Source organism: Drosophila willistoni, assembly GCF_018902025.1.
Source record: "Drosophila willistoni isolate 14030-0811.24 chromosome XL unlocalized genomic scaffold, UCI_dwil_1.1 Seg141, whole genome shotgun sequence".
Classification (NCBI taxonomy): domain Eukaryota; kingdom Metazoa; phylum Arthropoda; class Insecta; order Diptera; family Drosophilidae; genus Drosophila; species Drosophila willistoni.
The window spans coordinates 1,415,071-1,436,634 of record NW_025814052.1 but is presented as its reverse complement, the minus strand read 5'-3'; the positions used below and the strand labels follow the sequence as shown (position 1 = coordinate 1,436,634).

The 21,564-nt window shown below is 37.2% G+C and overlaps 5 protein-coding genes across 6 annotated transcripts; 3 read left to right on the top strand and 2 right to left on the bottom strand.

The window, feature by feature from the left end:
* Positions 1 to 3,098: 3,098 nt before the first annotated feature.
* LOC6649330 lies at positions 3,099 to 13,798 on the top strand. The gene is made up of 5 exons (XM_002071065.4): positions 3,099 to 3,847; positions 12,253 to 12,382; positions 12,448 to 12,788; positions 12,852 to 13,017; positions 13,089 to 13,798. The coding sequence occupies exons 1-5, from the start codon at positions 3,722 to 3,724 to the stop codon at positions 13,196 to 13,198; spliced, it is 873 nt and encodes a 290-aa protein (XP_002071101.1). The 5' UTR covers positions 3,099 to 3,721; the 3' UTR covers positions 13,199 to 13,798.
* Positions 13,799 to 14,897: 1,099 nt separating this feature from the next.
* LOC6649329 (transcription initiation factor TFIID subunit 9) lies at positions 14,898 to 15,911 on the top strand. Its single transcript, XM_002071064.4, has 2 exons — positions 14,898 to 15,098; positions 15,158 to 15,911. The coding sequence occupies exons 1-2, from the start codon at positions 14,957 to 14,959 to the stop codon at positions 15,826 to 15,828; spliced, it is 813 nt and encodes a 270-aa protein (XP_002071100.1). The 5' UTR covers positions 14,898 to 14,956; the 3' UTR covers positions 15,829 to 15,911.
* On the bottom strand, positions 15,825 to 17,148 carry LOC6649328 (replication factor C subunit 4). Its single transcript, XM_002071063.4, has 2 exons — positions 16,952 to 17,148; positions 15,825 to 16,883 (listed from the first exon to the last, which is right to left on the bottom strand). Exons 1-2 carry the CDS (start codon positions 17,059 to 17,061, stop codon positions 15,926 to 15,928), a joined length of 1,068 nt encoding a protein of 355 aa, XP_002071099.1. The 5' UTR covers positions 17,062 to 17,148; the 3' UTR covers positions 15,825 to 15,925.
* Positions 17,149 to 17,252: 104 nt separating this feature from the next.
* LOC6648649 (3-hydroxyacyl-CoA dehydrogenase type-2) lies at positions 17,253 to 18,475 on the top strand. Its single transcript, XM_002071062.4, has 2 exons — positions 17,253 to 17,350; positions 17,582 to 18,475. The coding sequence occupies exons 1-2, from the start codon at positions 17,342 to 17,344 to the stop codon at positions 18,338 to 18,340; spliced, it is 768 nt and encodes a 255-aa protein (XP_002071098.1). The 5' UTR covers positions 17,253 to 17,341; the 3' UTR covers positions 18,341 to 18,475.
* Positions 18,476 to 18,635: 160 nt separating this feature from the next.
* Positions 18,636 to 21,416, bottom strand: LOC6648648 (septin-1). 2 transcript variants are annotated; one of them, XM_002071061.4, is made up of 4 exons: positions 21,327 to 21,416; positions 20,550 to 20,742; positions 19,862 to 20,486; positions 18,636 to 19,793 (listed from the first exon to the last, which is right to left on the bottom strand). In XM_002071061.4, exons 1-4 carry the CDS (start codon positions 21,342 to 21,344, stop codon positions 19,535 to 19,537), a joined length of 1,095 nt encoding a protein of 364 aa, XP_002071097.1. In that variant the 5' UTR covers positions 21,345 to 21,416; the 3' UTR covers positions 18,636 to 19,534. The 2 variants fall into 2 exon arrangements, with proteins under 2 accessions (XP_002071097.1, XP_046867377.1); XM_047011421.1 differs by lacking the exon at positions 21,327 to 21,416 and adding an exon at positions 20,932 to 20,952.
* Between the last annotated feature and the right edge of the window lie 148 nt (positions 21,417 to 21,564).

Here is a 21,564-nt window from a genome sequence, read left to right as displayed (position 1 = left end):
TCCGGGGCTTGGGGTTTGGGTATGGGTTTTGGGCTTGGGCTTGGGCCCCGTCGCTTACCAATAATCGCATAAATTAGCAATTCCGTGTGCTGCAGTCGTCGTCGTCGTCGTTGTTGTTGTTGTTGTTGTTGTCAGTATTTCTATATGTAGTAGTCCAACGGAAGTCTTTCTTTTCCTTTCCTTTAAACATTTCACTTGACGTGCCACAGCTCTCACTTTCATTTAACGGCTGTCAAATATTTAATAATTTGTGCTAAAATGTTGAATTAAATGCTATATGTATGTAATACATACATATGTGTATGGCATACATGATGAAAAATACATTGTTGTAGATTGGAATGTCGATTTGGTATGCGAAAATCTGGAAATATGTACCTACCTACCAAACCAAAGCAAACCAAACCGAACCACACCATATGTTTATTTGTATGCATAAATGTTCAAGTTGTTTTTTTTTTTTTTTTTTTTTTTTTTTTTTGACAATTTCGCCTTGATCTGACCCAATCGGATACGATACAGCAATCCGATCATATTACATAGGAGGCCAATTCTACTTATTTCCACATAAGCCTAGCCACTTAGAAGGAAAATGAAAATATATATGTATGTATGTATGTATGTATGTTTGTAGGTACGCCTGTGCATATAATGCAATTGAGAAAAACCCACGCCTGGCCAGGCCTGGCCATAAACCAAACAAAACAAACAGATAAACAAGAAAACCCAAAAATAGACAAAAACTCAAAACGGATGGAATGGAAAATCAACTGCAGCCAACAATCCACAACAAAGTCGACACAAAACAAGATGCCAATGCCGCGCGCACACACACACACACAGAAATATGTTTGTGTGTATGCCACTTGCTGATTTACCTGCAACCACCGCGCAGCATCTCCCTAACACGCATCGAGTTGCAGTCCATACACTCAAAAAAATCTTCCATGGAGTTTGAGTTGATATACAGAATCAATTGGAATCAATTTTAAATATACGTATGTATATATCTTGTTCTTAAGAGATTTCTTATCATTTGCTGCTCCTTCAATTTTCATTCAATCAGAAATTTAAGCCAATTTCCAATTCATTTGAATCAATTTGCTTATCAACTTACTTCTACCTCAATAAACAAATTTCAATAAACTATCATATAACAATTAACTTCTGTTTCAACAGACATTTAAGTGGAACTTTGTTGATTCACAATAAATAAAGTAACTAATCCAGAGAGTAAATGGCAAATTACATAAGAAACATTTTAATAATAGTCTTCAGTCTGAAAATCAGTCAGATAATACAAGTTTTTAAGGCGCATCTAGAAAACATAGCTTCAGAAGATATAAAATTACGACTAAATCCTAAGAAAGACAAGTTAATGTTGTATTTTATATTTGCTTGTCTTTTAATCTTTAAATTTCGCCCGAGGATTTGACAAATTTTGAAAACGCTTTCTAATTTTATTCATATTTATGCATAGAATCATGGTACAAAGTTTAAAAATTATCGGTTTGGAAGATATTGAACTAGAGTGTACACCAAAAAGTTGACTTTTGGCTTAAACAATTGAACTTTTAAAGGTTAGTCGATTTGTTAGTTTAACTTTGATTTAGTTGAAATTTTTAAGCAACATACTCCAAGCTTATTTTTAATAGATCTAGAAAATTAAGTCTCGCAAAACACCAAATTTTACCTGATTTTACCTGATGATTTATTCAAATCATTCATTTTTTTTTGTGTATATAAATACATACAAATCTATGTAGAGCATGAATTTGAACTGTTGAGTTGAATCTAGGCCTACAAGACGACGGAAGAAGGATCCTAAAGGAATTGTAAAAGGCATAGAACAAACTTTAAAACAGTCATTATCTTTGAAACCTGGGCTTTATCTATGATTCTACCCCAAGATGGCAAAACTTCCTTCCTCCCTCCCCCCCATCAATTGCCAGCCTGCCTTCCTTGTTTGTTCCATTACCATCATCATACTGCGCATTCCAAACAACCAGCCCAGCGCAAAACAAGAAAAATATTAACTGGCTTTGAGAAAACAACAACAAAAAGCGACACCGACTACACAATGCCCTCGATCAAATAGTAGAGAGAAACCATCAGCACTTTCAATCTAAACACACAATTAAATAAATATGTTGTTTCGCTCACATTTCATTTCTTTATACTGATCTTCGAACGATAAAAGGACATCAATTGTCGGGCATTTGCCTTGAGTGATTTTTGTTTACTTGGCCAGCGAACCAAACTCTCCAGCCCAGTTTCAGTCTCAGTCGGAGACAAAGTCACACTGGTACAAAGCGATTTGTTTACTCTGTAATTCCATAATCTGTTGGCAGCAGGCTCTCTTCTATACCTTTTAAGCGAAAAGTTTTGCTTCAAGAGTAATTCTTTAAAAAAATTTGGTAAAATTGAAAACATTTCAAAAACTACACACGTTTTTCTTGAAATTCTTAAAGTTGTATTTGTTCCAAATATTTTTTATACATTTATTTAACTTTAAATTTGAATCCTTTGACTATTTTTTAAGAAATATTGTGCTGGATTAGCTAGACAGTAGATTCTTAATGACGGAACCTCGGAACCTCGACATCAATGATTGATCTTTCCCCCAAAATATAACCGTTTTACCCCGCAAATTCTAAATATATGAATTTTGAATACTTGAAGTAGAAACCATCTATATAGAATTTAGATATATTTACTGTGATTTTACTAACTTTTTTTAAGTTTGGAAAACAACCATCGAATGGGCCATTCATTTATTTAGACGAAGAACACATAAACTGGTTGGGAATTACTACTAAGTGAAGTGAAAAATAGATAAATATTGAAATATAAGCGAGAGGTTTTAAACAATTAAATTTATTGGATCAGTTTACTGAGGTCCAGTGTGCATTAAGCCGCAGACTTGACTCTGATGTTTAGTTGCATTTTGTTTTTGTTGTTTTGTTATTTTCGTTAACTGAGAGCCAAAGCCGAAACCGAAAGACAGGCAGTCCCAAGATTTTGACTTCGATTTCGAGCTCGACTCGGGCCAGGCCGGGCCGGGCCGGGCCGTGCTAGACCGGGTCCGATTCGGGGCTCAATGTGGATTTGGTTTTCAGTCCGCAAACGAACGTTGTCTTGAGCACAACAACGTCTTGAACGTCTCTCGAGTTAGCGTCTCTGTTTCTGCCTCTGTAACCGATCGCGTCGTGCTGTTCTCTCTCACTCACTCGCTCTCTGTCTGTCTCGTTCTCTGTCTACCGCACATGAGTGTGTGTGTGTGTGTTAGTGTGTTACCTGTGCTGCTGCTGCTGCTGCTGTTGGCCCGTTGCTAAATTATTATTCTTCTTGATTTTTTTTTTCTGTGCCGTTGCCACTGCAAACTGGTTGGCTCTAACTGTGTGTGTGTGCGTGTATTTTTCTGTTTGTGTGCGTGTGTGTATCTGTGTGCAGCAGCAACAGAAGCTAGCTGAAAAAGCAGACGAAGAAAAAGAAGAAGAAGAAGAAGAGGAAAAGGAAGAAGAAGCAGTCAATACAGAACAAGAAACTACGAAACGGAACAACAGTTTCTAACTTCCCCCCCTTAACCCAAAACTGAACACTTTTTACCCCCTCTCTCTCTCTCTCTCTCTTACACTCATCATCATCATCAATCTCTCGTTCATTTCGTGAGATTTTCAACCTTAATTCAAGTCCAATATAAAATCTTATTCTTAACAAAATGCCCTGTTCGGCCGTTACATTGTCAATAGCCACAATTTGTGCAATTATAGCCACAGCCTTACTGGCAATTGCCTTCTCCACAGACAATTGGCTTCACTATGATGTCAGACGCAATCAGATTCAGGTGAGTACTCTCTAAACTATCTATTGGAATAACAACAACAACATACATACATAACATAATAAAGAGCATTCATTATACAATCATCAAGAATTGTTACAACCTTTAATACCCACATAACTACAATGCAATACAATACAGAATAAAAGGAAGGTGTAGAAATTCATTATTTTGAAATTTAAGGTTTTGTTTAATAACTTTCAGCCATTTCATTACACTAGTAAAATTCTTTTCCATTGACAGATTAAAGGGTTTATTAGTAATCATATAATTATATTGGTTAGATGTATTAGAACCTCTTAACTGGACAAACGAAACTTTTGGTCACCAACTGAACGTCTTGTGGTAAAACCAATAACGATCTTCCTCAAAAGATCTGCCCCTGTAGTTCTAACTATAAGATAATGGTCAGATTTCTTAGCTTAATGACAAAATATAGTCTATATTCAAACCAAAAGCCAAGGTAGCTAATTTGTTTTTATTTATTGAGCTTCTTCTTTTTAATAATAACAATATTAGAAACCATATTCATAACATAATATAACAAGGAATTTCCGTTTAATGTTTTCGTCAACAAGTTTCTAAAAAATGTCAACAGACTTTTTAAAAGATTCAATTTAAGATCCATTAGCCGGATCCAATATCCATTAAGTGCCATTATCTCCCACTTTGAATTAAAAATTTCTTTCGCATTAGCTAAATTTTCTTATCAATGTCACTTACCTTACATTACTACCTTACACCTTAAAAACTGAAGATCTGGCAAAACAATTTCAAATATATTTTTGCACGTCGTTTCCCTAATTTGAATTAGACTTTTTCCCGAATCCTTTCTAAGTTTTGAATTACATATTATAAGAATTTCCCAATATTTTCCTAATGTTTTTCAATCCCAAGTGTTTTGAATTACATTTCATATTCTCTTTCCTAGCAATTTATGGGGGATCTACAGTGATATAGAGAGTGAGAGAGACAGAGACTAGTAAGAGAGACAGGTACTACAGGGTACCGTCAGTTTGGTACCCAGAGTCCAGTGTACTAACGAAAAATAAAATAATAAGGGCATGCCTTCTCTCAATGTGTGTGTGTGAGGCGACGGCGACGGCGGCGGCGGCGGAGAAGAAAGGTCGAAAGCAAACGAACAACAACAACAAAAGCAACAGGTAGATAGGCAAGCAGAATGATGAAGGAGGCGTGGAGGGAGGTGGGAGGGGCCTCTGAAGAGGCCATGGCAAGGTAGCGGGAGAGATGGGTATGGGCAAATGGCCGTTAACGTTAAAACTTTCTACACCAGCGAGCAGCTCACAGCTTAACCAAGCCAAACGCATAGACAGCAGCAACAACAACAACAACAGCAACATCGCAGCGAAGAAGCAACTGTAGATTGAGTAGAAAAGGTAGAAAAAGAAGAAGAAGAAACGACAGCTACATACATATGTATGTATGTATATATACCGACTTTGCTGCTGCCTGGCATTATCACCGACAACAAATTTGAAATTTTCCTATTTTTGCATGTAATACATATATGTACATACTTCTGTGTGTGTGTGTGTGTGTGCGTGTGAGGTATGTGGCTGTAATTGTTGCTGTAGTAGGTGCAACAACTCAACTGGAATGCCAATTGAGCGAAAAGACACATTCCACGCGCCCAGTTGGCTCTCTCTCTCTCTCTCTGTCTCAGGTGCGACCCCAAAAATAAAAGATTTGCTTTTTGGCACGTTTTGGCTTTAATCTAGAAAATCTTTGGCAACGACTTGGCACATATCCTGTATTAACTGTTTGTTACAAAGTTACATGACATGCATATGGACTTTAATCTAAGGCTAAAGGGTAACAAACACAAAGTTTAGATGAGGCCAAAAGTTGCTGATGATGAGCATTTATAAAGCCATTAGAACCGATTAAATTACCTTGGCCTATCATTTTGTATCTGTGTGTGTGTGTTTGGGTCAGATAAAAAGTCGAAGGAAAGACAACTTATCGAATCGATTATTTCCACTTGAAAATTACTTTCTATATGAGTTGAGGGTAATTAGTGTTCTAGGGTCCATAGCTGATGCAAGTGCCTACCTGGCATCTCCTGTCGGTCCTTTAAGGAGTTCATCTACCTGTTGGCAGGAAGTGTTAGCAGCAGAAGTAAAATGATTGAAGAGAAGATCTAACTAGGCCCTTTTAAGGCCGAAATGTGTGGAAAATAACTTTATTTCAGATTAATGAGTTTTGAATTTTCACTAAATTAAACTAAATAACAATCAAGAGTAATACAGGGTGACAAAAAGGATAACCATATCAATTACAGAATCGAAATGGATATCTGTTCTGGCGTCTGAACGTACCTTTCGAATCGTTTGTCCTTTCAGACAAATCTGTTTAAAATTCAAACGATTTTTGATTGAAAACATAGAAAACTGAGAAGTAGAAAAGTTAATCTGAAAATATTTTAAATTTTGCCTAAAATTCGTTTGAATGAAAATTAATAATAATTTGGAAATTATTTTGAGTTGAAACCTTTGATAGAATGTAATCTCCTTTTTGGTCTTCTCCGTTTCTTTCTCGCTCTCTTTGTCTTATGCAGTTCTTGATTCTCTGGTAAGCTCTGGCTTAAACGCAAAAGTTCAAGCGATTTTCCAACTAAAGCCAAAGCCAACTAAACACGCCTATGTACACACACACACACACACACACACACACATACACTTCCACATTGCCTGGCTTAAAACAGGTTTTTGAGTTTTCACTCGTTTCACGTTTTCATTTTTGTCGTTGTTGTTGTTGTTCGAGGAGCTCGAAAAAAAAAACACAAAATTGGTATGCGGCTTGGGGCAACAACTGGCAACTGGTGTCGGGCCCTAAGTTTTCGTCGTCGTTGCCATATGTATTGAGATTCAGTGACAGCTAAGATATGTGCAGGGGAGGTGGATAGGGGATCCTAAGGGGCTGCAGCAACTCTATGACGAAAATATCCTTAAAGAACCTTCACTAATAGAATAAAACTAACCATAAGAACAAATTTGCCATGGCTTAAAAATAGAAACCTTATCAAAAAATTATTTATTTTGGTTTAAAGAAGAAATAATTGTCACTTAATCTCTCGAATTGCATCCTCTTGACTGGGCCTCTGGCTAAATTTTCTGTGTCTTGGCTATAAAGCCAGTAATGCTAAAAGCCAAGCCGGGCCAAGTCCAAGCCACGACAAGTCAAGTCAAGTCGAGACTGCAAGTCCGAGATGTGATCCAAAGCCAAAAACCGATCACCCAAGTGCCAATTGAAGTCAAGTTGAAACAAAATAACAAAAACAAAAAAAAAGAAAACCCTTCCTGGCATTTATTTATTTATTTTCTGTAGTTTTTCCTTTTTCTTATATTTTCTTTTCATACCCCTAGCCCCTCTTCATCCTACACTTTTTTTTTTTTTTTGGGCAATGAAATGCCATAGCCGCTTTTTCTCATTTCTCTTGATACGAAAAATGTTGGCTTTACCTTTTCCATTTTTTGTTGTTTTTTTCTTTTTTTTTTTGGTTTGTTTTCAATGAATGAATTTCGTGTTGTAGTTTTACGCTTAGTAAGCGCTTTGATTTGTCAAGGGGGGGTGGGGTCTTTGAAGGAAGGGGAGAGGAGGAGGCCATGTAAGCTGAAACACATGTTAATTTGCAATGTGAAAATTAATTAAGCTTTAGCTTTAAATTACTTGACTCCAGCGGGCTAAGCAAAAAGAAAATAAATAAAAAAAAATATAAATAAAAGTTTTCTTTTTATTTTATTTTTTTTAATGAAATTTTCTTCATATTTTTGTATATTGAAAACATTTTGTTTACCCCACCCCCGTCTCAAGACCAAGTTACCATGACTTTTCTGTGATTTGCTGTTTTGTATTTTTGTTGTCGCCTCATGTTTCTTTCATTGTGTCTGATTATTGTTTTGTGTGTTTTTTTTTTGTTTTCATCATTTTGCAATTATAGATATTGACGCTTCAGTCAACTCACATCACGATTAGGTAGCTTATTTTCATATTTATTCGTTTTTTGTCGTTAGCTGACATCATGTGAAATTCCAAATCTGTAAATCACTTGCTATATAAGCAAGTATTCTCTATAGAGAAAAGAAGAGGGAGGCAGACAGACAGCGAGAGAGTGAGAGAGAGGTGACATTCCCCCACTGAAAAACACTTAAAAAACAAGCAAGACGAGAACCCTTTGTGAAATTAGATATTTTAGTGAAACTGAAACTTAAATTCCTTCACTTATAAAAGTCCTTAAATGGCATTTCACCCAGACCAGATTTTGAATGAAATCCAGACCCGATTGTAAGAATTCAACTATCTATATGCGATATATGTATATATATAAATATTTGTATGTCTGTTCATTTCCAAGTTTGCACAAAGACTTAACGTATTTATCAATAGAATGTCTAAAAATTTGCATAAAGTGAATTGCATTGACTAATGGCAAAAATGTGCCAAGAATTAAGGTTGGTCCAAAGAATAGATAGAATGTTAACTGACTTGATTTCAATAGATTATATAATTAGATAAAGCATTCAAAACACTTTGAGGACTTTTTTTGAACAGTGAAGTCGTCTATTTGGCCATGGATTTTTAGGGCTGAAATGGCATTGTACTTGAGGAAGAACACTTGTCCTAATACTGCCTTCCTAGAGTCATTCCTTCGTCTTGAAGTGACTTTTGTGCTCGATGAAGGACAACAAAAATCAAATTCCCACACTTATATCTTTCTGTTGGAACCTGTTATGATTCAAATGCTTCGATTGAATGATGACGAATGAATTCTAAAGAAATTGTTGTCGCATTCTTGCTTATACTCTATATAAAAAGGGGGAATATCCAATAAGAGGTTAAATGGGGAACTATTTTACTCAACTTGATGTCCCCTTTGCTTAGATTTAACTAGCTCTAAGTTGTTTCCTAATTATGACATTAAAATAGAAAGAGAGATATATGAGGGCATTGGTAATTCGTTAACTTAAAATTCATTTGATTGTTCCGCATGTGGGCATAGGCATCTCCGAATTTGATATAAGTAATTTCCGTAACTACTTATCCCTCCATTTTAAACACACTCACACACACATTCACAACCATTGAGGCTTAACGATCTGATCATCATCATCAGATATATCAGACGCACCGCTCACCTTACAACATACGCAATTAGTAATATTTAAGGTAGAAACAGAAATAAATAATAATGAAAAAAAAAAATAAAATTTAAAGTTGGCATATGAACACGTTTCATGGTTTTGTTTTGATGAGTCTTAACTTGGCTAGCTGAGTTGAGCTTATTTACAAACTCAAGGTTCTTTGCTTGGGAAATACTTACAATTGACATCTTTTTGGCGAGCTAGAGAGAGAGAGAGAGAGAGAGAGAGATAGACATAGATATTAAATTGCCTTGAACTTACGCCCATATCATATGGTAAATAAATTAATTCTGCGAATCTATTTTTAGAGTTTAACCAATTGAAGGTGACTTAGCTGACTTACTTAAGATTACTTAAATATTTACTTACTTACATTTGATATTTGTCATCGAATTAATCAAAAATAATCTCTTAATGAAATGGAAAGCCACGTAAAGTTGCCCATTTTTTGATGTTTTTCTTTTGGGAAATTTCACACTTCCAAATGATATCACGTTCCACACGTTCTTTCTTTCTTTCTGCTTTTCTTCTTCTTGTGGGAAGAGAGAGAGAGAGACAGAGAGAGAGAGAGAGAGAGAGGGGAAATGTTAATCACCTTTTTGCAATAAAGTGAAGAGTTTTTCTTTCAATTCTTATGATTTTCGTTTCGAGTTTTTCCTCACAAGGTGTCATTTCTGAAACGTGTTCCATTTGATCCGTCCCAGTGCGTTAAAAGTGTGTGTGAGGGTAGAGGGAGGGGTTGTGGGCAGGGAAGGGGTAAATGCATACCATTTTTAATGGCTAGTATTGTTTTTTCTTTTTTTTGTCGATATCGGAACCTTTCAGTTCAGTTGGCTTGGTTTTTGGCTTATGTAAATTTGACTACTTCCCCATTCCCCATTTTATTACATAACGCCCAACAAATTGGGAAGGAGTGGGGAGTCGAGGGGGCTACTCCACCGATTAAGGGATTGGGAGAGAAGCAGACAGTGGCACTGTGTTCCCAACTAGTTGTCTTATGAAATGGTTTCAGCTTCGCTGGGTTCAACTTGTTTCGTTTGGGTCTTTGTCTTTGTTTTGTTTTTTTTTTTTTTAGGGCTTAATTTTGTAACTTTCTTATGAAAGTTTGTCGGTAGTTAAGGGCCTCTTCGCCCCACTCCATACGATCCCCTTCCCATCTCACTCTCTCTCTCTCTCTCTCTCCCTTTCTTTTCCATTCATTTGTTTGATTCATATAATCAATGAATTGCATTGAACTATGAAATTTCATCAAATTAGCTTAAACTCTGCTCTCTAGTGCATCGTTTAATAAGTAGCTATGATTAATATAGTAAGTTAGTGGAGAATTACGCATGATTAACTAGTAATCATGGCTTGAGGCATTGAGTTTGCCCTCAGACATTAGCTAAGCCAAAGATTGATTTATTCCATCCATCCATTGGGTGGATTTTCCTGTTTGCTGCTATCAAAACTTGGTTTCCAAGGAGGTTGAGGTGGGGAAAGCTGCAACGGAATCAAAGAAATATAGATACCTATATATATATATGTTTATACACATTTTTTGTATTAAGTAAACCACAAATATTTTTATGACAAAGCGCAAAACAAACGAGTTTATCAAGCATGTTGCTAGTTTTCTACCCTCCCCTCTTTCGAATCCAATCCCAAAGCCCCCTTTTCCCTCTACTGTCTAGACTCTTGAGTATGTTTATGATTAGCCAATCGAACAAACTGGATCTCAGGTTCTGCTATATGTATGTATATGTATGTGTGTGTCTCTGTCTTTCTATCTTTGATCTCTCTGTGCGTGTGAGGAGGATGTCAAGCAAGCTCCAAGCCAAGCTCCAAGGCCGTATCAAAGGTCCGCACCCAAAATTATAATTAAATTAGGCTATAAAATACCCTTTTCTATGCAGTTGGCTTATTTTTGAAGCGAAGCAAAGGGAAGATATTGAAAAAACTTCAACTTTCCTGAACTTCAAACCTTGTGCTCCTCTTAACTTGAAATATCCCCATATTATATATCCAGTGGCGCAGGAACGTTTTTCTGACCCCCCAAAACTAAGACCTAGATCCGGTTCTGATTCCTTTCCCATCAAGTGGTTGATTAAAACAAATATCCGTTGTGTCTTCCTCTTCAGGAATTTTTCTACTTAACTACAGTTAATGAATAATTCATTTCATTTCAAATGCACATAAAAAACCAAAAAAACAAAAAACAAAAACAAAAATAAGAACTGATGTCAATTTAATTCATAGTTTCTCGTCGTGGGAGCGCGACATTGAAATTGTCAATGTCTTGATGACTTCGAGTTCGATTTTGATATGGAAAATGTGTTTGTTTTGTTTGGATTTGAAATACTCGCAATGTTGGTTATTATTATTGTTATTATTATAGGCAAAAACTATTTTGACATACACGGAAGTCGCATTGATATGTGAATGAAAAAATGAAATAAACGTACAAACTTTAATCTTGAGAGCAATGAAGAGAATCGACTTGGAATTTAATAACGAAAACAACAATTGGCCATACAATTTGTTGTATGTATATGTATTTATTTTTCGATTTGTGTAGGAAGCGAAAGCGTTTCAATTGAACGCTCAAATGGTCAAGAGAAGCGTCTAAGCGAAATTCCACTAAGATCCATCACAAGATTCATCATCATCCATCCATCCATCCAACCATATGTACTTATATGTATAGACTTACTATACTAAGGTAGATAGTTGGGTCTATGGCGTGCAGTTAATTAGTTAAATAAATGGGAAACAGGGCATTAAGTAGAACTTCAATTAAATGAAAATGAAGTAAGAAGATTGTAGAGCATCGCATGAAAAAATATAGATACTAAATTAAAACAAATGTATATCAATTTCTCATCGTATAACCTTTAATTGAAAGTTTCTTCTTGTAACTCGCTTAAAGTGTTTACGATTTTCAAGAAGTTTCAGAAACTGATAGATTGATTATATTAGACTAGGAAAAGTTTCAGGAAACATATCTTTAGAATTTAGAATCGAAGTAAAGTTTAACACAGTTTGGCAACTTAATTTTGGAGAGAGTTAGATCTTGATTCCAGTTACACGTTTAGACATAATTGTTTTGGGAATCTATATAATTTATAGACTCTTAAGTAGGTAATTCTTTTCACTTTAAAAAAAATTGTATTGTATGAAATGTATGTAAAATAAACTAAACCATCAGAAATTTTCAAAAATAATTACAAATTTGAATTGTTTGTTTATTCTGTTCTGTTTTTCTAGGCCTTTGCTGCCAAGCATTCGGATGCCGAATCTCTACTCCATAATATGAATGTAAAGTATTATTATTATACAAGGACTCGTGGTCTATTCCGCATCTGTTATCCAAAAGAGAGACCGCCAGCAACAGCAGGTAAAGTTAATGAATTGAAATGGAATTTTTGGGAAATTAATTGTGTTTACTTGTATTTATTACAGTGCCCACATATTTGTCGCCAATTGAGACACACTGTTCGAATATTGATTATTTCCCTCAAGTGGAGGATGACAAGATTTCTAATGAGGATGCCACTTCCCGTTTGCATTTGGCCCGCTCATGCATTGCCCTGTTCATTATCAGTTTTGTGACCATATTCTGTGCATTCTGGACAGGTTTATCGGGTTGCTGGAAACGTTCATCGGGCGCCATAACGGCCACATCGATATTATTGCTGGTCACCTGTCTATTGGCAGCTGGAGCCATGGGTCTTTGGCATACAGTGGAGTTCTTTGAAAAGGAGAAAGTTGTGGGCGAAGACTATTTCCAGCAATGGAATACGGTATGAGGAAATTTGAAATTTCTATACGTTTTCTACATACTAAATGTGGCATTTAATTTGTAGGTTCTACGAGATAACACGAAAATCGTCTACGATTGGTCCTATATTGTTGCATGGGCTGGCATCGGAACATGTCTTTTGTCTGCCATTTTACTATCAGGAGCTGCTGTCTGCTTGCGTAATGAGCGCGAAAAGGAGGAACAATTGAATCTGCAATATTTGATGCCTGGTAAGAAATTCGAAGGGAATTCTTTCAACCATTGAGACTAATTTTCGGTTTGTCTATGTGTTCTCTTTTAGTGTACTCACAAAAGCAGCCACCTTATCCTCCCTATGCCAATTATGCTCAACCTCAAATCTATCCAGGACCCTATTATCATGGCTCTCAATATGGACCCTACAACTACTAACAAAGGAGCTCCCAAAAGACCCAGAAGAAGCAAATGGAGGTGTTCCCCCAGTTAAAGAAACAAGAGAAAAGAAAAAGAGAAACAAATTAAAAACAAAAAAGACATTTAGAAACATATTTTCCTCTTTTTTTTGCGTCGTATCAGAGTTTAGTTAATAGGCATAAATAGATATATAGTATCTATTATATATCGATTTTCGAAAGGGACTTGAGTCAAATATAAAAATATTTAAAAAGAGGAAATAAAATTGAAAGTTGCGTCAATTTGGGTGCAACTTGCTTCTCTACGTATCACTATATTATATATATATATATATATATATTTATATACATATAGCATGTGTATGTGAACAAAAGAAAAGACAATAAAGATTTAATTTATTGTAGCATATTACGTACATATAGCCTTATTTTTATTACAATATATAATTAATAATTACGTATGTAGTCATTAAGCTCTGTCAATTCGTTCTTTTTTTTTTTTGTATAATATAAAATGATGAGAATTTTTGTCTTCCACGTTTTGTATGTAGTCGATTTGCATATATGATTGTATGTTTAAATAAATAACAAATAAAACAGTTTTCACATTAAAGAAAAATACATTAAAAATATTTGGAATATTAATCTAATTTAAAAGGTAATTAATAATAAAGGTAGTAAATGGGATTTACCTAAATATTTCTTTCAGCCCTTAAAAGAAATGAATATAAAACACAAAACTTCTTAAGCAATAGATTTTAGCCCATGGAATGGAATCTTTTCTTTAAGATGATGTTTTCCCACAGATCTTAAACTATAACCAGTAGGGAATATTTCTCTACATTGAAGAGATTTGATGCTTAAATATTTTACTCTAATAATGTTTATAAATTTTACATGAAACATTCTACATACATGTATATACATAACAACTTTGAAATATGAAGAAAAGAAAACCCAAAGACAATACGAATAAAATTCTATTACTACCAATTGGGACATAATTTATTTACAAAGATTTAAACAAATTTACGTACCGATTAATATATATAAATCTCAAAATGTATTAGACGATTTTGTTGATATAAAAAGTGAAAAATTCGAGTCCAAACTACATTACTATACATTATAGAGAAGTTCTACTGTATTATTACTGTGCACATTTTGTGGAAATTTAGATGAAGGAGAACAATATTTGCAACTGTCATTAAGAGTTAGTTAGTTACTTTATTAATAGGGTCAATTATTTTTGATGGAAGCTTTTAACATGGGCTTTGGGTGCAACCATAGATCTCGCCCTTCGGGGGCATTAGAGGTCACGTATTTTGACCAAGCCGTTGATGTTGAACTATGTATGTGTTGGCATTTCAATAACCATTGACCGCATAGTTAAAGCTCAGCCTTAGTTCAAGCCCTTGTGGAACTAAAATTTAAAGCGCTAAATTTTCAAACGACATTGTCATAATTTATTGAATATTAGTGTTTTGCTTATTACAAAAGCATTAAATGCAATATAATGCAATTTTTTATACACATTGCTGGAAAATCTAGGTTTCCAATGATCCACGGATTATTAGTTAAAATATGTTTCGTTAAAATTCAAATTTAAAAATATAGAGAGCAAACTAAAATACTGGGGACTGCCAAGAAACAGAGTGTTGGCAAATTTTCTTCTTGCCAATAAAAATCGACCTTATGCAACACTGAGATGTCTATGAAATTCTGGCAACCCTAATGCAGTAAGCAACAAAATAATTAAATGTTTTTTTTATGAAAAATGAATAGTGAAAAATCTAAAATTAATGCACAAGTGAAACATGTGCCCAAGGATGCCCAGGTGATAATGTCCATACTGAAGGAGCTGAATATACAAGAGTATGAGCCGCGCGTGGTCAATCAAATGCTGGAATTCACTTTTCGTAAGATGCAAACCAAACAATGAGAAAGAGAAAAAACATCCAAACGTATTTTATTTTAGGGTACGTTACTTGCATACTGGACGATGCCAAAGTCTATGCAAATCATGCACGGAAAAAGACCATTGATCTGGAAGATGTACGCCTGGCCACTGAAATGACATTGGATAAGAGTTTTACCGGGCCGCCATCGCGTCACATTCTGGCCAAAGTGGCTGAGATACGCAATGCCATGCCCTTGCCGCCTATTAAGCCCCAATGCGGTCTACGTTTGCCGCCAGATCGTTATTGCCTGACCGGTGTCAACTATAAGCTGAGGGCCACAAATCAGCCAAAGAAAATGACCAAATCCGCTCTAGAGGGAGGACGCACACTGAAAACTGTGGTCAAGCCGGTCTCCAGTGCCAATGGGCCGAAACGTCCACATTCGGTTGTGTCCAAGCAACAGGTGGTGACCATACCCAAGCCCGTGATCAAGTTTACCACCACAACCAGCAGTAAATCCAATGCGGCATCCTCCTCAGTATCCTCTGCATCCGCATCAGCAGCCGCCGCCGCTGCTGTAGAAGTGAAACATGAAATCTCCTCGGTGGGCGACATGAAAATGGAGGTGGATACCGATGCAGTGGCTGTGGGGAGTATCGCAAGCTCAGTTGGTGGTGCTAATTCTGGAGGTGGTACGGCAGTTAAACGGGAACGCGAAGAGGAAGAATTTGATTTTGCAGCGAATTGAGATGAGACATTTTTTGTTTATTATAAATGGAAAAAAAAACAGCAGAAATTTAAATAAATATCTCCAACTTTTTAACGCAAGAAGGAATGATAGTGTTCTATTTAAGAGCCAATATGGCCTCACAGCCTAGATCCATTATTTGCAGATATTCTGAGCCTCCATCCTGGAGACGATAACAACATTCGCCAAGCTTGTCACAAATCCTGGCCTTTTGCGGATCTGTCAGGTTCTCATTCAGCACAATAAACTCAACAAATTGCTCCAACATTTGTCCGACACTGTAGGCCGAATAACCGATTTCCCTTACGAAATCCTCGAGACGTTTATAATTCCCTGAACGGCAAACTTCCAAATAGTCATCCAGATAGTAATCGGGTATTATGCCAGACATTTCAAACAAATCTTGCGTATTGATGATATGCTCCGGACCCTTGAGGCGATAGCAAGACTGGAGAGTGGTTATGGCACGTCGCATATCACCGCCAGAGATGCGCACAATCGATTTATATGATTCCTCACCGTCCATCTGGACACCTTCGGCTTGGCAGATGAGTTTCAGTCGTTCAATAATCTGATCCTCACCCAAACTTTTGAAGCGGAATTTGGTGCAACGCGAAGTAATTGGCACTATAATGCGCGAAACGTAATTACAAATCAAACAGAATCTTGTACTTCGGCTCTCCTTCTCCATGGTGCGACGCAAAGCAGCTTGGGCTGCATGTGTCATCGAGTCGGCTTCGTCCAGAATGATAATCTTGAATGGTGGACATGGCCGCCCATCGGGACGGACATTGCTGGCGGAAAGTTGGGCAAAATTCTTGATTTTAGTTCGCACCACATTAATACCACGCTCATCGGATGCATTGAGTTCCAGTATCCGATCCCGATACATGTCGCCAAAAATCTGTCGGCCAGCGGCAAGAATTGTGCTCGTTTTGCCGGTACCGGGTGGGCCATAGAGCAGCATATTTGGTAGATCGGCGCCTTCTACGCATTTCTTAAGCACGGCCACCACCTCGGATTGCTCCACGACATCTTCGACACTTCGTGGTCGACTGGAAATCAGGAGAAACAATAACAAATTAGTGGCGTGGGGGTGATGTGCGTCCAGTTGTTTGCTTACTATTTCTCAACCCAGGGCGCAGGTGGCTTTCGGCGCTCTACTGGTGCAGCTGTTGCCTTATCCTGATTTGTGGAGGCTGACGATTTGCCGGTTTTGAGAAATGCCTGCATTATTTCCTTCTAATTAGGATCAAATTAATTTCCTAAATTTTTGGCGGCAATATTTACGCTGCCGAAGCGATAACAACCTGCGATAACGATAACTTTGTTCCGATAATGTCGATAGCGATAGGGTTTGCTCCGATAATGTCGATAACATTATATCGTTGTAACTATCAATGTATCGTATCGATATTTCTACCATCACCACAAGCAACCGGTGTTTTTTTTTTGTTGCACTCTTGAGTTCATCTGATCAGTCCGCTATTACACTTTCTCAAACTAAATCGAAATGATTAAGGTAGGTGGAAGTGATTAAGAAAAAGAGTAATAAACCGAGATTTGGACTTTTGCTGGGTTGTGACGTTGATGGCAAAGCTGGGGGCAAAGTCCAATTGGAGACCAGACTCCCAATCGTACAGTCTAAGAATAACTGTATTCCTGCCCTTTGTACCCATTGTCTTTCTCTGTCTCTCTGCTTACGAAGTGAATCTTATCTAACATAAATTAATTTTTGTTTTACTTAATATAGAACGTTGTTTCTCTTGTTACTGGTGGAGCCTCTGGCCTGGGTCGTGCAACAGTTGAGCGCTTGGCTAAACAAGGAGCCAGCGTTGTCCTTGCCGATTTGCCTTCCTCCCAGGGCAACGAAGTGGCCAAAGAGCTGGGCGACAAAGTTGTCTTTGTTCCCGTCGATGTTAGCTCTGAGAAGGATGTGACTGCAGCTGTTCAGACGGCCAAGGATAAGTTTGGTCGCCTGGACTTGACTGTGAACTGTGCAGGTACTGCGACCGCTGTAAAGACCTACAATTTCAACAAGAATGTGGCTCACAGGCTGGAGGATTTCCAGCGTGTCATTAATGTGAACACTGTGGGCACCTTCAATGTGATTCGCCTGTCGGCTGGCCTGATGGGCGCCAACGAGCCCAACCAGGATGGTCAACGTGGCGTCATTGTGAACACCGCCTCGGTGGCTGCCTTCGATGGCCAAATCGGTCAGGCCGCCTACTCCGCCTCAAAGGCCGCGGTTGTGGGCATGACTCTGCCGATTGCCCGCGACTTGAGCACTCAGGGTATTCGCATTTGCACCATTGCGCCCGGTCTCTTCAATACCCCCATGTTGGCTGCTTTGCCCGAAAAGGTGCGCACCTTCCTGGCCAAATCCATACCGTTCCCCCAGCGTCTGGGTGAGCCCAGCGAATATGCTCAACTGGTGCAGGCAATTTATGAGAACCCATTGCTCAATGGAGAAGTTATTCGTCTGGATGGTGCTCTCCGCATGATGCCCTAAGCAAGGAAGGGAATCAAATTCCACCCAATCAGTTCAGTGCATTTACACAAGTTGTTTCCAATCTTCCAGGCAAATAGTAATTAAGTTAAAAAGTGTTGAAATTATGTTATTCAAAAAAAAAAAAAAAACAATATTTTTGCTAAATAAATTATCATAAACTTTTAAAGTAATTTTTTGTTGCATAACATCATAAAAAGCATCTAATCGTTCATTCTGGTGATCCTTAAAAGACCTTACTTAAATTGTCCCAATTTTTCTCCTTTATGTGATGAAAAAAATATAATTGAAACTAGAATTTTGCAAAAATGTATCAAAAGCATATATATAATATGATGTTATTATTTATAGGAGGATAAAAAAATACATTCATTTTTCACATTTTGTTTTTTTTTGTCTTCTGTTTTTTCGCTGAATTCTCTGTTTCTGGTTGTCTATAATTATTATTCTTCTTTTGCTTTCTTTTTGTGGAGGAAGAGATGCTTGAGCAATAGGCAGCAGCATGTAGAGGGCTCGGCTGGGCGGCAGTAGCTCAACTAGTCAACATTATTAAACAAGAAAAAAAACAAGCCATAAAATACAAAAATCTTACGAATTAATCAGCGGTGAATACGAGCGACAAGATAATCAGAGTTAAAAATGGAATTATAACATACAATACATAATGATTGGGCTGTGGATATTAGATAAACATATATCTATATACGTTCATAGATATAGATAGATAATAGCTTTAGTTTTTACTTAAATAACTAGATACAAAAGTGTACTTAATATCGATTTTGAGTTGAATTGAGTTACATATATATGTATGTGTGTATATATAATAGGAATACAGTTGTTCTTATTTGTTGGTTTTTCTTCGAGGAGTGAGTAAAGAATTTATGATATGAATTGAGTTTGTATGTGTGTGTGTGTGGGGGGGTGTGTGGGAGCAATTGAATTGCCTGATACATAATATATATATATGTGTGTGTATATATAAGTGTATATAAGTTTATGCATATGGAGAACAAAATCAAGTAGTTTATCAGTTTTAGCGCCCTTCGATTTCTAAATGAGAGATTAAAGTGTGCCAATTTGAATGAAAATACAAATCGGCATATAAAGTATAATATATATATATATATGTGTGTGTGTGTGTGTGAATATATCTATTGCACAAATAAGTGCTGGTTTTTTTCGAGTGCTTCTCTTTTATTTCTGTGCCTGCATGCGTGCCTGCATTTGGGCCAACATTTCCTGCATGCGTCTTAATTCGGCTTCCTTTTCCTGCAGTATGCGATCCTTTTCAGTTAGCACACTATTGACACCCACTTGACTGGGCACATGGCTATCACGTTCGGGTTTCACGCCATTCTCTTTGCCACCCTTGATGCCCTTGCCCAAGTGTTCGCTGCGATAGTTTTCATAGTGCACTTCATGGGTGACCTCCTGCAAATCTTGCATGTGGGTTCTGTAATAGAAGAGACGCAATATGTTTAGCCCAATGTTTAGGGTTTTTTCGTCATTTTGGAAACTTACATCAACATGGTACGCAGCTTAATGAAATCACAATGATCTGGATTCTCTACTTCGACCACACCCCATGGATATAAACGGCCGCGGACTTTCTTGCCCTTGACCTCGAGCAGGGTATTGGCGCCGCAAACGGCAAAAGGCACAGCTTCCTTCAATTGTTTCACTTGCTCTTTATATTCCTCATCCTCATCGGAATCACAGTCGGGCAATGGATATATTTTAATACCATGGAATTCAATCTCCTGCATTATCCGGCATTTCAAACGTAAGATTTCCTTCTTTGTCAGACAATCGGCCTTGGCTATCACAGGCACAATATTGATTTTTGAATGCAATTTCTTCATAAATTCCAAATCTAATGGTTTGAGTCCATGGCCAAATGGTGATATGAAGTAGAAACAACAGTGTATACGATTATCAACAATATTGCGGCGATTCAAACCACTTTCGTCATGAAGAAATCGTTCATATTGCTGATCGATGTACTCTAGAATAGCACCAAAACTATTGGAATTATCAATGGCATCCCCGAATCCGGGTGTATCGACAACAGTTAAACGCAACTTTACGCCACGTTCTTCAATTTCCACTGTGGATGCATCCAGTTTAACTGTTTGCTTTTGTTTCTCTAAAAATAGAATAATTCTCAAATATTACTGGGCATATATAATGTGATACCATTTATGCATACCAATGGCATCGGGTATAATGCGTTCAGGGTATAGATCGGTTAAAAAGAGACTATTAACTAATGTTGATTTGCCCAATCCGGATTCGCCGACAACCATTAGAGTGAATTCGAAACCCTTTTTCACCGATTTTCGATGAACTTGATTTGGTAAATTTGCAAATCCCACATATCCGGGGGTCTCAACGCTGGAAAACTGCAAAAAAGAAAGAAATAAAGAAAATGATCATTGTGGAAATGAAAGTGTTGTTGTTGTTTTTGCAATTGTTTTGATTATCTTTTGGGGTTAATTAAATATCTAGTGTGTACATGATGATGATGGCTTTTGCATGCGAGTCACGTTCGTTTGAAGAAAAAATTTCACTGGCTTAAAGAAAAGACTTACATACATATTTTCTGCATTCCGACTTAACATACACACCCATATAAATACTATACATGTTCATGTATAAATGTGTGTGTCTGTGTGGGGGTATGGGTATGGATTAATGTAGGTCAAAGGAAACAGACAAAAGAGAGAGCGATAGGAGCATAATGATAGCAAAGACCCAGCCCAACAAAAGAAACAAGAACATCCTAAACAAAGGAGAATGGCCGCCGCTGCCGCCACTGCAGACTGCAACAGCGACGCCGCGCCGGCATGTGTTGTACAATTCATGATGATTCACTTGCCCACGCCCCGACACTCCCGCACTCCTTTACATTTTCTAATTGGTGCAGGTGCAGCGCGTTTGTTTAATTAGTTCATCTTATTAGTAATTGTTTAGTTTAGCTACTTACGCCCCGAGTATCAGCCATAGTTGTTTTCAGTTAAAATAAACGACAACGAACACAAACACAAATGCAAAAATGATTGCTTTTGCTAGGGATGGGGGTTAAAGTGGAAATGGTAACTCGTAATCGACACATTTTAGCATCGGGCTAGAGGGCGCCACATAGCAATCAAAGGCAAAAAGAAGCGCAAGGGGGCGCCTAGACCATTAGAATGGAAAATTTGAAATTTAAGAAAGAAAGAGGC

Bases quoted from the DNA above. Each gene is read 5' to 3' on its own strand.
- LOC6649330 (XM_002071065.4), top strand. From the start codon at position 3,722: ATGCCCTGTTCGGCCGTTACATTGTCAATAGCCACAATTTGTGCAATT. The intron at 3,848-12,252 runs GTGAGTACTCTC...CTGTTTTTCTAG, and splicing joins TCAGACGCAATCAGATTCAG to GCCTTTGCTGCCAAGCATTC. The intron at 12,789-12,851 runs GTATGAGGAAAT...TTTAATTTGTAG, and splicing joins ATTTCCAGCAATGGAATACG to GTTCTACGAGATAACACGAA.
- LOC6649329 (XM_002071064.4), top strand. From the start codon at position 14,957: ATGAATAGTGAAAAATCTAAAATTAATGCACAAGTGAAACATGTGCCC. The intron at 15,099-15,157 runs GTAAGATGCAAA...ATTTTATTTTAG, and splicing joins AATGCTGGAATTCACTTTTC to GGTACGTTACTTGCATACTG.
- LOC6649328 (XM_002071063.4), bottom strand. From the start codon at position 17,061: ATGCAGGCATTTCTCAAAACCGGCAAATCGTCAGCCTCCACAAATCAG. The intron at 16,884-16,951 runs GTAAGCAAACAA...CCTGATTTCCAG, and splicing joins GCGCCCTGGGTTGAGAAATA to TCGACCACGAAGTGTCGAAG.
- LOC6648648 (XM_002071061.4), bottom strand. The intron at 20,487-20,549 runs GTATGCATAAAT...TTCTATTTTTAG, and splicing joins CATTATACCCGATGCCATTG to AGAAACAAAAGCAAACAGTT. The intron at 19,794-19,861 runs GTAAGTTTCCAA...CTTCTATTACAG, and splicing joins AAGCTGCGTACCATGTTGAT to AACCCACATGCAAGATTTGC.